The following is a 13,785-nucleotide window of genomic DNA, read 5'->3' on the forward strand; positions in this document are numbered from 1 at the left end:
AAAACTTAAGTTTGTAACGCTGTGGTCGTAGGTTCAATTCTGGTGCGGAGCCTTGACATTAATTAAACGTACGAAGTAACATTAAATATTGTCGAAATACGGTATTTTTTTTGCCTTCTATCTTTTATTGAATCTACATCTTACCCTGCAGCAATTGATAGAGCAAATTGTAAATATATTCATAGTTTGCCGATGGCTACGTAGCCGCTTTTCTTTTAAATACAACTAGATAAGCGATTACCGTAGCTAATAAACGTTTGCAACACTAAATCATCGCAAGCGCGACCCTACCCTGACCCCACAGGAGCTCCGGTCACCTCACTCATCGCAGGAACACAACACAGCTCGAAAGCAGTATTAGTTAGCTCTGATCTTCTGTGCGGTCGAGGTAGTTCCCCAGTCGCCCACATTAGCCCCACGCCGGTCCCGAGCTCCCGAGCTAGTTACAGCGGCGATACCGTACCTTTGTACATCTTTCTTTTCATGTATCACTTTTTTGTAATGTTTCTTTGTGGTGTACAATAAAGAGTATTTATTATTTATTTATTTATTTTATTTAACAATTTATGTACACTAGGAAAGCAAAAGGAAATAGCTCTTATAAACAATGCTGGTACAAAGGCACTACTTATCCCATGATGGAATCTCTTCCAGTAGTCCTGCTACAGGAAACTTATAAAACAGTCGCAAAATTAGCGTGTACAATCTAAAGATATAGATAATAAAAATATAATATAAATACATAATTATACAATATATAAATAAATACATAATAATTTATTATTATTATGATACGGCGCAGGTTCATCATCTCGCGCAAGCCGGAGGGCGCGCCGGTGGCGGAGCGCGCCGTGCCGCTGGCCATCTTCCAGAGCGCGGCCGCCGTGCGCCGGCACCACCTGCGGCGCTGGCTGCGCGACAGCGCGCTGCCGGCCGACGTGGACATCCGCGACGTGCTGGACTGGCCCTACTACATCGAGCGGCTCGGCGGCGCCATCCAGAAGATCATCACCATCCCCGCCGCGCTGCAGGGGGTACGCCTCGTCTTTGGCGTCCGCTGGCGCAACGGTCGACGCACTGGCCGTTGCGCCAGCGGTCGCGGGTTCGATTCCCGCTCACGACGGACATTTATATCGACCGTATAGATGTTGTCGTGGTCTGGGCGTTGTGTTTGTGTATTGTATGTGTTTCCGGACCCCCAGTACAGGAGAAAATCCTACTGGAGTATCTGTTGAGTGTGTAGCGTTTTAATACATGTTTCGCCCTATCGCTTTAACTACTTGGACTCCTGAAGTCTAAGAACGCCATCTCCACCGCGTTGCAGGGGCTAAGCGTGTCATATGTGTCACTAAAACTCCTTTCGTCCTATCCTTTTAGTTATTTGTACTTTTCAAGTCCAACTTAATCGCTTTGTTGCATGTTTAAGACCGGTTTATTAAATTTCGGTACTGCCTGACCTTTCAAAATCGAAATAAAAATAACTTGATTCCGATAAACTTCAAAGTTCGAATCGTCAATTTATAATTTCAAATTTTAATTATCGTTAAAAGTAAAGCTACAACCGATTCGGAATGTAGATTCTGTAATTGACTAAAAACTCCGCAATTACTTTCTAATTCATTTTAGATTCCTAACGTCTAACATAATCAATTTTTTAAATTAATTTCTATAGCATCAAACAGTACATAGTAAATTTTATATATAGCATATTATATTTAAAAATCATTACCAACAGTGTCAAAGATTATTTAACATATAATAAAGTACGACGCGTAGATGCGACTCGTACTTTAATAGATTAATCTATGTACGATTTTATTTTTGTTACCCACACAATAGGAATTCTAAACAGTTTTAATATCATATCAAAAATTGACACCGACACGGTCAGTCGGAGACGCGGGTTCGATTCCCGCTGGAGCAATCAAATTTTGATATGATATTCAAAAATGTTTAAAAAATGTTTAGATTAATCTATATAAGGATATCTAATAATCTATATATTATTACACATATTATTATTATACTACAATTACATTATTATTATACAATTTTGGATAGTGTTAGTTATTTTTTGAATTTAAATTAATTTTAATAAGTTTTCCTGCTCGTTTAATGCATATTCTTTAGGATTGCACCCTGTTACCCGCCAGCTATTATTATCCTACGTAATTAATTTCTTTAACTGCAAAAACCAACACCTACTAAATTATCAATAACCATGGAGTCTTTGAAGGATACCATTATTGCTATGTCTGAGATGTTCAACAAAAGGATGGACGAATTCCAGCAAAAACAACAAAAAGATCTCCAGAAGGGAAATTCTCACTCTCCAGTTTCAACATCATCCTTGGCTGCTGAGTTCGAGTCATTCAAATCTTTCATTCTCATAGCACTTAAATCACTACAACGTCAGGTCGAATTACTAGACAGAGAGGTTGACCGCCCGGAAATGAGGAGGAGGCGCAACGCGCAAACGATAAGTCTGAAGACACGTCACTAAAAATTACCACCCTCGTAGCAGACCATTTGAAACTTCTTAACTTCTCGAGCAGCAGCATCAAGGCATCGTACCGACTGGGTCGACCATCTGACAAAAAGCCTAGACCTATTGTCATAAAGTTTACCGATGCTGCGGTACGCGATAAAGTGTGGTTTGCTAAAACTAAACTAAAGGGGTCAGGGTTTACTCAATCTGAGTTCTTAACGAAGACTCGCCATCAAGTGTTTTTAGAGGCAAGAAAGCGTTTTGGTGTGGTTAACTGCTGGACACGCGACGGAATAATCCACATCGTGGCGGTGGACGGTGAGCATCACAGGGCTGAGTGTCTCTCGGATCTCGAAGGCATTCCCCACTCAACAGCTGAGAGCTCTTCATTGCAGGAGAAGAGTCCAGCTTCTAAACCAGCTGATCAAAAACAACGGGCAGCTTCACGCACGAGAAGGACTGTAAAACAGAAGTAATACCTTCAAGTATTTTTATTTTGTCGTTGTTTAACCTTTGGCAAGTTTATTTTTATTTTTATTGTTATTTTTCATTCATTAAACTTCTGTCGGTACACAAAAAAAACTTTATCACTGACTACTTTGCATTATATTTCCTTTATATTTACACATTTCTTTTAACAGTAAGGTAAATTTATATTAATCTGTTGTTTTTGTTTTGTTATGTCATTTGTTTCTAAGAGTGACTTCTGACAATGACATTTCAACTATTACTGTCAGTCGTTTAGAAATGACACAAATGTCGTTAATATTCAATATTGTTGTTAATTGTCTTTTTTTTTTATCCTACCTGATAATGACTGTATTGTGTTTTTTTTTTTATTACTTTTTGTATATTATTGTTGTCTGGTACCAAAATCATGTCAATTTTTACACTTTTTTTTTAATTTTCTTTTTCCAATAGCTGGCGGGCGGGTCGTTAAATTGGACGTGTATATATATACACACATATATATAATTCATATATATACTTTTTATTTTATATATAAGTATTTTTTTCTGTAGTATCACATATATTAATTTATCTTACATATTGTCTCATTTTGATAAATATAGCATATTTTTCTTATTTATTATATTTATATTTATCGTTAATGGATAGCGACAGCAACAACTCTTTCTATTCCTTCTCTTCCTCCTCTGAGGTACACAGTCTCGACTGTAGTTTTCAAAGTATTCCATCTCTTTCCGATAATCTTGTTTCTCAATTTCTCGATGTTCCTAACAATCTTAATATCGTACACATAAACGCACAGAGTATTCCTGGTCATTATCCTGATCTTCTATCCAATTTTCAAATAGGGAATATTCATGCAATCATGGTATCAGAATCCTGGCTTAAACCTTGCTTAATGTCCACGTCCTATTCCCTCCCTGGATTCCATCTCATTCGCAGCGATCGTGTTGGACGGGCAGGTGGCGGCGTTGCCATCTATCTCCGTGCTCACATCCCATATTCAGTCATTCATAAATCTCTTTCTAATGATGGTTGCGGGCCAGATCATCTCTTCCTCGAAATTTCGTTATCACGTACCAAGATTCTTCTGGGTGTGTATTACAACCCCTCATTGACTGTTGACTATTTCTCGTCTTTTGAAAATCTTTTAGAGTTGTTTACTCCTTTATATAGTCATACTGTAATCATGGGGGATTTTAATACGTGCCTTCTAAAATTCGACGGGAGATCTTCACGTCTACGCTCCGTCATTAATTCTGCCAATATGCACATCCTCCCCCTTCAAGCCACTCACTCCTTTCCTAACTGTGTTCCATCTCTTCTTGACCTTATTCTTGTCTCCTCACCTGACCACGTTGAAAAACATGGCCAGTGTTCTGCGGATGCATTCTCATACCATGATCTTATTTTTGTTTCTTATAAAATAAAACCCCCTAAAGCTAGGTCGAGAATCCTCCTGCAACGCAATTTTAGTGGTATGGACATGAACAGACTATGAGAAGATGCTGCTAAAATTGACTGGTCTTCAGTACTTGGTGCGTCTAGTGTGGATGATAAAATTGCCATTTTTAACTCCCTACTTACCCATCTTTTTGATACTCACGCCCCGGTACGTCCCGTGCGTGTTAGGCATCTTCCAGCTCCATGGCTTACAGCTGATATTAAAGCTCTGCAAGACCAGAAAAACAGGGCCAAAGCGAAATACAAGTCCAATACAAGTTCATCTAATTGGGAAAGGTATAAGATAGCTCGTAATCGCTGCAACAGGGCATGTAGAGACGCACAACGACGCCATATTCATAAATCTGTACTCGAAGAAACAGACCCTGCTAAGGTATGGAAATTTTTAAAATCGCTTGGGGTTGGCAAAATCAAAGAGACTGTACCTTTTAATTCTTTCGACCTCAATGGTCTTAATAATCATTTCACAAATTCGTGTACTATCGATGGTACCACCAAGTCAAACACTATTGCACACCTTTCAGCCATACAAACTCCATTTGAATTTTCTCCCTTTAATTTCTATCAATTATCCGAGTGTGATGTTAAAGAGAACGTACTAGCAGTTTGTTCTAGCGCAGTGGGCTGTGACTCCGTTAGTCGTAAAATGATTATCCCTATCATTGATCACATCATTCCTATCATAACACACATATTTAACGAATCCCTCTCTTCCAGTACTTTTCCTTCCTGCTGGAAAGACGCTCTAGTAATTCCTTTACCCAAAAAACCTAATCCATCTGAGTTTTCCGAATTTCGCCCCATCTCCATCCTACCTTTCTTGTCCAAGGTTTTAGAGCGTCTTGTACATCAACAGCTAACATCATTCCTTTCCTCGAACAACCTCTTAAATCCTTTCCAATCCGGCTTTCGGAGGGGTCACAGCACGGTTACTGCTCTTGTCAAAATTACTGATGACATTAGACATGCTATGGATAACCGAAGTCTTACAGTGTTGGCATTACTTGACTTCAGTAATGCCTTCAACACTGTGGATTTCGATATTTTGCTTTCTGTCTTGCGTTCCTTTAATATATCTCCACCGGTTATTGATTGGTTTCACAGTTACTTGTATGGGCGCCGGCAACGGTTGCGAGTTCAAGATACTTTCTCTGACTGGGCTAACGTCGTTGCCGGCGTACCGTAAGGTGGCGTGTTGTCTCCTCTCTTATTTTCTTTATTTATTAATTCAATCAGCAAAAACATTTCTTCTCTCTACCACCTGTATGCGGACGATCTTCAAATTTATACCCATTCTAAGTTGGCTGACTTACCCTCAGGTATCAATCAACTCAATAATGACTTAAATAACATTTATAAATGGAGCAACTCGTTCGGGTTAAAAGTCAATCCTTCAAAGTCCCAGGTCATTATCGTGGGTAGTCCAAAGCTGATTAGTTGTATAGACTGGTCACTTATACCACATTTAGTATTTAACAATACAACTCTGAACTACAGCAAGAATGTTAAGAATTTGGGAGTAACGCTAGATCAGTTTCTCTCCTGGTCACCTCAATTAACTGAACTTAGTAGAAAGATATTTGCAGCCGTCGGGTCACTTCGTCGTCTTCAGTTCTTTCTTCCTTTGCCTACTAAAATTGCACTAGCCCAATCACTCCTTTTGCCGATTCTTGACTATGCAGATGCATGCTTCTTAGATCTTACAGAGGAGCAACTGAATAAGCTTGAGCGACTCCAGAATCTTTGTATAAGGTTCGTATTTGGCCTTCGCAAATACGACCACGTCTCCGATTTCCGTAAGAAACTCAAGTGGCTCCCGATTCGTTTTCGCAGGAATACTCATGTACTTTCCCTACTTTACTGTGTACTTTTCAATCCTGATGCCCCTCAATATCTTAAAGAACGGTTCACGTATCTTTGCAATTCCCATGAACGTTCCCTTAGATCTGATTCCAATTTACTTCTAAAAGTTCCTTCCCATAAATCCTCCTTCTATTCTAATTCCTTCACTGCTAAAGCTGTCCGCCTTTGGAATTCTCTTCCGCTTTCAATAAGACGTGCTTCTACTCCAGCCTGTTTTAAGCAACGTCTAAAGAAGTACTATATGTCGCGTAACATACAATAATATTCAGAATTTTAACATGCATATTTTATATTATCAATATATATTTTACAATTATACACGTATATTAATACTATTTTGATTATTTATGTATGGATATTTGTACTTGTATGTGTATGAATTAAGGAATCTATTATACACTATTTTTTTTTTTCTATTCATCCTTATGGATATTGTACACTTCCTATCCGTCACTACTATATCATGTCCTGTGCCCAAAGGTTATCTGGAAGAAATCGCTCTTCAGCGATAAGATCGCCTTTTGTACATCTTTTTGTTGTAATTACTACTGTTTGTTTATATTTTGGTGTACAATAAAGTATATTATTATTATTATTATTAAGTATCCCCCAATTATGATACAAAATTACGAAACTATAAACCTGTTTCATCCTAGCTGGATAATCCGGTTCCGCGCGTCCAATACCCGGACTGGTTGCACAAGAAGATGTTGGCAAAGACTGATAAATATAAGACTCGGAAAATTACTGATATGTTCACTGCGATGCCGAAAGAAGTTGCTAAGGAAGGAGAAGAAAATGAACCTTTTGCAGCTAACGGATGTGAGGTGAAGTAAACTTAACTTAAAGTTTATTAAAAAAGCCACTTAAATAGTTAATTAAATCTTAAAGACCTATAATAAGCCGCAGCTTTATTTTTCCATTTTCAAAATATCCTAACACATAGACAATTAAATTTGAAAACGATCATCCATACATAATTTTTTTTTTTATTGTATGTTATTTTTCTCATCAACAGAGCACAGAAGTCGACATAGAGGATATAGGCAAAGAGGCGCCAAATTCGACAGGTATACGCCCAGTAGTGCACAGTGTAAAGCGCAAAAGGGAAGAAAGGGAAGAGTCGCCTGTCAAAGACGCTGCTACTTGGAGAGAGGCTTTAGGACCTCCTCCGCCCTTTGGGACTACTAAGGTAGTGTAAACTATAGTTTATAAAGTGGACTCGTGTTAAGCAAATAGTGACTAGTCATTGTTACGCAGCTTAGCCACGCCCCTCAAGTAGTTAGATGAATGTAGATTAGAATTTCGTGTTTACATTGACCAGTTAAACTGAGCCATTTAGACAGTATGAACTTATGACAGCGTTTTCTATCAATTCTTAAAATTTATACTTCAAAAGAGATAGTTTATTGCAGAAATCATTTATTATTTATATAAATATTATAAAGCTGAAAAGTTTGTTTGCTTGTTTAAACGCGCTAACCTCAGGAATTGATGATGTGTTGATTGATGATGAATGATGATGAATATATACTTTGTTTTTTATATAATTTAATTTGGACGCATATTTTAGGAGATAATGTAAAATCAAATAAAGCGACGTCGAATCGCACGACGGACACTAAGTCTGTGAGTAAGCCTTTCCCGGCGGTTTCGCCCGCGTTGTTATGTAGGCTTTGTCGAAAAATGTACTATACAACACAAAAACAATTTTTTATTTCGAGCCAGTACAGATCAGCGCGTTTAGACAAACAAACTTTTCAGCTTTATAATATTAGTATGGGCATATGATTCACATAAGTAATATGAATATATGATTGAAAGTGTCTTACAAAATATTAAATTCTATATTTAATTTAATTTTAGGAGGAACGTCGAGCGTGGATCGTCTTTCAAAAAAAGAAATGGATGTGGCAAATGAAACAGCGCGGTTTGCAGAAGAGAAGCAAACGAAGTAATTACTGCAAACTAAAAGTATTGTAAAAAATAGCATAAATATATCTTCTATAATATAAAAATGAGTCGCTGAATGTGTTGCTAAGCGCAAAACTCGAGAACGGTTGGACCGATTTCGCTAATTCTTTTTTTTAAATATTCCTTGAAGTACGAGGATGGTTCTTACGGAGAGAAAAATTCTAAAAAAAAAAATTAATAAAATTAAAGAATCGACTGTTAGGCGATACCAAGTTCGCCGGGTCAGCTAGTTATTTATATATTTTCTATGTTTATGTTTGTAGGTAGAGTCGACAATGACAAGGATACGAATAACACATCAAATGTGATGACAAGAAACGTCGGTCCCTCAAATACTTTAGGAGGCTTTATACGAAGAGCCCAGAGGACTCTTCTAAATACGCCGTGGCAGATTATACAGGTATACATTTAAAGGAAACTTATTTTGTTTTAAAATTTTAAACAACACAAAAATTCACATATATTTGAAGTAATACTTCGAGTTCTTCCAGACATCAGATAAATGATATTTATATCATAAAAAAATAGTTTAAAGAGTTTGACCACATAGATTTTTTTCCAAAGTTGTCGTATATACGTTGTCCAAATGCGAAATGCAAATGCAAAATGGTCTGGAACGGTATGAAAAAATCATCGTTTATGTCATTTATAATGAGATGACAATTTCCAATATGTCTAGAGTGTTATTAGTTTAATTACATCTTGCACAATTGAATTTTTGCGAATGCTAATGAATTTGAATAAATCTCTACCTTGGAACTGTGTAACTGAAGTATTGATCAGCGGTAACGCGTGGTTATGTGCAAGAACGAAAAAGTAGATTCAAATGGCTGATCTATTTTTCTCGACTACCATCTTAAACTATTCAGATAAAATATTTGGTGTCCTGACTCGTATAGTAAATAAATAACTGTGTAAACATTTTTTAATATATCAAAAATCGATCGTTCCAGCGGGGATAGAACCTGCATTTCCGACTGACCGTGTCGGCGCTCTAGCCAATTAAGCTATGGAACGATATACCCGTTAGATCGAAAATTTTGATATGATGGTTTTTATATTCGGCCCTAAGCGACCGTGGCGCCGTCTATAGTGAGTTCTTTAAGAAACCCGTGATTATTCAATGTTTCATATTACATTGAAAATCTTTAACAAGAGACGACATCATGCTATTTTTAATTTGTACAATTTTATTTTTGTGTTACCCAAACACTAGGGAATTCTAAACATTTTTTAATATCATATCAAAATTCGTGTAGTATTTCTTACTGACTACTGAGCTAGGGCACAGCAGAACATATCCTACTCGAAATCTTAAGCTGTCGATCTGGAGTAGTACTTATACCTTACAGCAGATCATAGCTAAGTAATACTGCTCTTAAATTGTGTTGTTTCTGTGGTGAATAAGCTGGCCAGAGCTCTTGCGTAGGGTAGGGGGTACGGATGGCAACGCGTAACAAATTGCTAGAGTTGTAGGCGTTTATAGGCTACGGTAACCGCTTAACATCAGGTTGGCGTAAGTTTGTTTGCCGACCTAGTCGTATAAAAAAAGCTGAATTGATAATTATATCACTGCCTTAGTCAAGTACCATAGATATGGTGGTGGAAACGAGAAAGATACCATATTTGAATCTCTCATAACACTGTCACCATTTCCTTAAATAACGTAGAAATATTGTATGCGTATGAAGTAATGAATCTATCATATAATATTTTTATTCATCTTTAAGAATATTGTACACACCACTTTATTTTGTTATTATTATTATAATGTACGGATCTTATTGACAATGGAATACAACGATGTGTTGCTCTGTAAACAAAGGTTTTATTTGCCTGAGTTATATTCTATGAGAAACTTACACACTATTACACTCTAAACTTAAGTAAAACTCACCTGTAAACAAAGAAACGACATTTAACGTTTATTATTCACAATGTCAATTTCTTTGTCAATCTTTTTTAAATAATCTAAACAAATTAAATAAGCTTTAGTCTTAACCGCAATATCATCTTTTTCCAATCCATCAATTTATAATCTCTTCATTTGCATTGACAACACTGCTTTACGGCCAGTACGTAACATTCAAATCAAAGAAAAGTTTTATCTATTTCTTTACATTATTATTATTTTTCTTGCTTGTTTCTTTTTCTTTTATGTTACATGTATTGTTTCTGGTCGTACAATAAAGTATATTTGTATTGTATTGTATTGTATTGTACACTTCCTATCCGTCACTACTATATCGTGTCCTGTGCACAAAGGTTATCTGGAAGAAATCGCTCTTCAGCGATAAGATCGCCTTTGTACATCTTTTTTTATAGTTCCTACTGTTTGTTTATATTTTGGTGTACAATAAAGAATATATTATAATTGTAATTACACTTGGCGCGCGCAGGTGTCGGAGACGGCGGAGCCGGGCCTGTTCCGGCTGTGGGCGCTGGTGGGCGCGGAGCTGCACGCGCTGCGCCTGCGCGTGCCGCGCGTGTTCTACGTCAACCGGCGCGTGGCGCGCGCGCAGGACGCCGGCCCGCACTGGCGCCGCGTGGCGCGCGTGCTGCCCCGCGCGCGCCCCGCGCTGCACCTCTACCAGTACTGCGTGCCCGAGCCGCTCTACCGCGAGCACTGCCAGTGCGTTACATGGTCACCTAGATGTTTGTGTTCTACGTCAACCGGCGCGTGGCGCGCGCGCAGGACGCCGGCCCGCACTGGCGCCGCGTGGCGCGCGTGCTGCCCCGCGCGCGCCCCGCGCTGCACCTCTACCAGTACTGCGTGCCCGAGCCGCTCTACCGCGAGCACTGCCAGTGCGTTACATGGTCACCTAGATGTTTGTGTTCTACGTCAACCGGCGCGTGGCGCGCGCGCAGGACGCCGGCCCGCACTGGCGCCGCGTGGCGCGCGTGCTGCCCCGCGCGCGCCCCGCGCTGCACCTCTACCAGTACTGCGTGCCCGAGCCGCTCTACCGCGAGCACTGCCAGTGCGTTACATGGTCACCTAGATGTTTGTGTTCTACGTCAACCGGCGCGTGGCGCGCGCGCAGGACGCCGGCCCGCACTGGCGCCGCGTGGCGCGCGTGCTGCCCCGCGCGCGCCCCGCGCTGCACCTCTACCAGTACTGCGTGCCCGAGCCGCTCTACCGCGAGCACTGCCAGTGCGTTACATGGTCACCTAGATGTTTGTGTTCTACGTCAACCGGCGCGTGGCGCGCGCGCAGGACGCCGGCCCGCACTGGCGCCGCGTGGCGCGCGTGCTGCCCCGCGCGCGCCCCGCGCTGCACCTCTACCAGTACTGCGTGCCCGAGCCGCTCTACCGCGAGCACTGCCAGTGCGTTACATGGTCACCTAGATGTTTGTGCTCGTGTGTTGTGTTTCCGGGCCCCAGACACAGGAGATAATCCTACTGGGGGCCGTTGAGTGAAGAGCGTTACATTTAAACTATTACTTTTAATAGTATTCATACACTTAATTGTACACCAAGTTGTGTATTTGTCTCCGGTTTAGATATCTGTCCTAGTGGATCTCCCCACCGTGCCTCGGAGAGCGCGTAAGACTGTCTGTGTTTCATCATAAATACCTGATAGCGGTCTTTACTGAAAGTAGGGAGGGAATAAATATACCAAGTCGCAGTGAAGAAGCGTGGTGGACTATGTTCCGATGCTACTCCTACACAGAAGGAGGCCTATGCCCAACAGTGGGATGTTACAAATAAAATCGAATTGTACCCCAAAACAAAATTGTTACACAAAACAAGAACACAGTAAAGTATCATAAGGTACAAGGGCTTTATCGCTAAAAAGCTATTTCTTCCAGGCAACCTTAGGGTAGAGGAAATGATTTAGTGTCAGCCATATAGTCTGTTCTTTTCCTTTTCATCTCTCTCCTCAACTCTAGGAGCACTCAAGATCTTTTGTCGTTTGTAACAATGTCAGTCAATCAAAGTCCATAATTGCCGAATCGCGCTACTAAATATTTGAGATTATTTGGCTTAATTGTTTCTTAATTCACTATAAATTATATAAAATAAAGTTGGGAATTTTGATACTACATGTTGTGGTGTCTCTTAATATATATTAGTCTACTTGATTTGTGATTCTTTGAAGTTAAAGGGTTAGATAGGGGAGAATCTTGATCACCTAATCGCGTATTTTTACGATGATCACAAACTCATGCCAATGCAATTCACTCTTTCACAGAGAATTGATGAGTGAACTCTCTGCACCAGAAATAGAAGGTATCTATGAAACACAAATGAGCTTAGAGTTCAGAGTACTGATGACTCTTGGGTGTGTTTGCGCTGTCGAACCAAAAGAAGCGAAACGGTAAATATGATTTTTTATTTAAAAAAATTGGTTGCCTGTAAAGTCGGTATACGGGCGAAAGTTTTACGTGACAACGACTTTGAGTGGTAAAATAATTTTAATGTGAATATTCATTCGTATAGTAGGAAGAAGGATGAAATAATAGTAACAATTTAAAACATTTATTTATACAAAGAATTATATTTAAAACATTAATTTATACAAAGAATCTCGCACTGAATTTCATTCACTTTTTATGTCTGTCTCTCTCGCCCTTAGGCGGGCTAACCATGCCCGCGTGCCTCTCACTCGCTCTCATTGTGAGCGCATAACGTGAGCGGAGCGTAACGCAGTTTCTTGAAGTGTCACCCGGCAAACCAATTTATAAGACGTTGTCACGTCAAAAACATTATTTCTATTTCTATATTTATGTAAAATCTATTTTTTTTTGCTCTAGATTAGTTCAATTTGGATCAAACAATATGGATACTTTTACTCTGAGCCAGTTACAATTCAAAAGCGTTGCTCATCAGCCCTACCTTCAGAAACAAGTAAGTGCTAGAGGAAAATGTCATTAATCGAAATAATAGTTTTAAACGTATAAGTAAATGATGCCTTTTTATAGGATGGTGTGTCGCCAATCAAACATATATTCCTTTACCAACATTCGGCTCCTAACTCGAGTCGCAGCATGTGGGCGCTAATCCTAGGACCAATTAAGAAAGGTTACATCTTTGTCCTGGACACAGTCAAGAATAATCAAGTACCCAACATGAATACATTGTATGCGGCTGAGCGGACTGCCAAGTAAGAAGTTTGTATTATTCAATATAATACACAGTCGATGTTAGTGTTGCAGACTTGCAAGTTATGTTCAAAATGTTTGAGCCGATCATGTGCGTAGTATTTTTATCATATATTGATTTATTATGATATGTGCTTATAAATTGATTTTTGTTTATAAACACTCGTGGTTTTGTAATTGTGGCAATAATAAGACTACTTGAATCCTGGTCATGGCCGACGGTCGTCTATGGCTCGAAACTGATCTTCGGCAATTTTCCAGTAAACATCAGCCCCAGATGGCAGATGGTGAACGTGTGCCTTCCTGTACATTATAATTGAAAAAACATATAGTGTTATATGTATAGGTCTCGGGTTCAAATCCGGCTCGAAGGACCAACGTTGGATGACTGAACTTTGTTGAAATATGCTTAAATGTTAACAT

At 39.4% G+C, this 13,785-nt stretch overlaps 1 protein-coding gene across 1 annotated transcript in view; it reads left to right on the top strand.

Moving 5' to 3' along the window:
• Positions 1 to 13,785, top strand: part of LOC123662039 (DNA polymerase epsilon catalytic subunit 1) — a 44,119-nt gene that overhangs the window by 20,537 nt on the left and 9,797 nt on the right. The window contains exons 20-28 of the mRNA XM_045596927.1: positions 803 to 1,034; positions 6,943 to 7,113; positions 7,305 to 7,478; positions 8,153 to 8,240; positions 8,524 to 8,660; positions 10,660 to 10,892; positions 12,453 to 12,578; positions 13,015 to 13,108; positions 13,183 to 13,364. Coding sequence (XP_045452883.1) covers positions 803 to 1,034; positions 6,943 to 7,113; positions 7,305 to 7,478; positions 8,153 to 8,240; positions 8,524 to 8,660; positions 10,660 to 10,892; positions 12,453 to 12,578; positions 13,015 to 13,108; positions 13,183 to 13,364 — 1,437 coding nt within the window. The remainder of the gene's footprint in view (positions 1 to 802; positions 1,035 to 6,942; positions 7,114 to 7,304; positions 7,479 to 8,152; positions 8,241 to 8,523; positions 8,661 to 10,659; positions 10,893 to 12,452; positions 12,579 to 13,014; positions 13,109 to 13,182; positions 13,365 to 13,785) is intronic.

The sequence above is a fragment of the Melitaea cinxia genome, chromosome 18 (genome assembly GCF_905220565.1).
Source record: "Melitaea cinxia chromosome 18, ilMelCinx1.1, whole genome shotgun sequence".
Classification (NCBI taxonomy): domain Eukaryota; kingdom Metazoa; phylum Arthropoda; class Insecta; order Lepidoptera; family Nymphalidae; genus Melitaea; species Melitaea cinxia.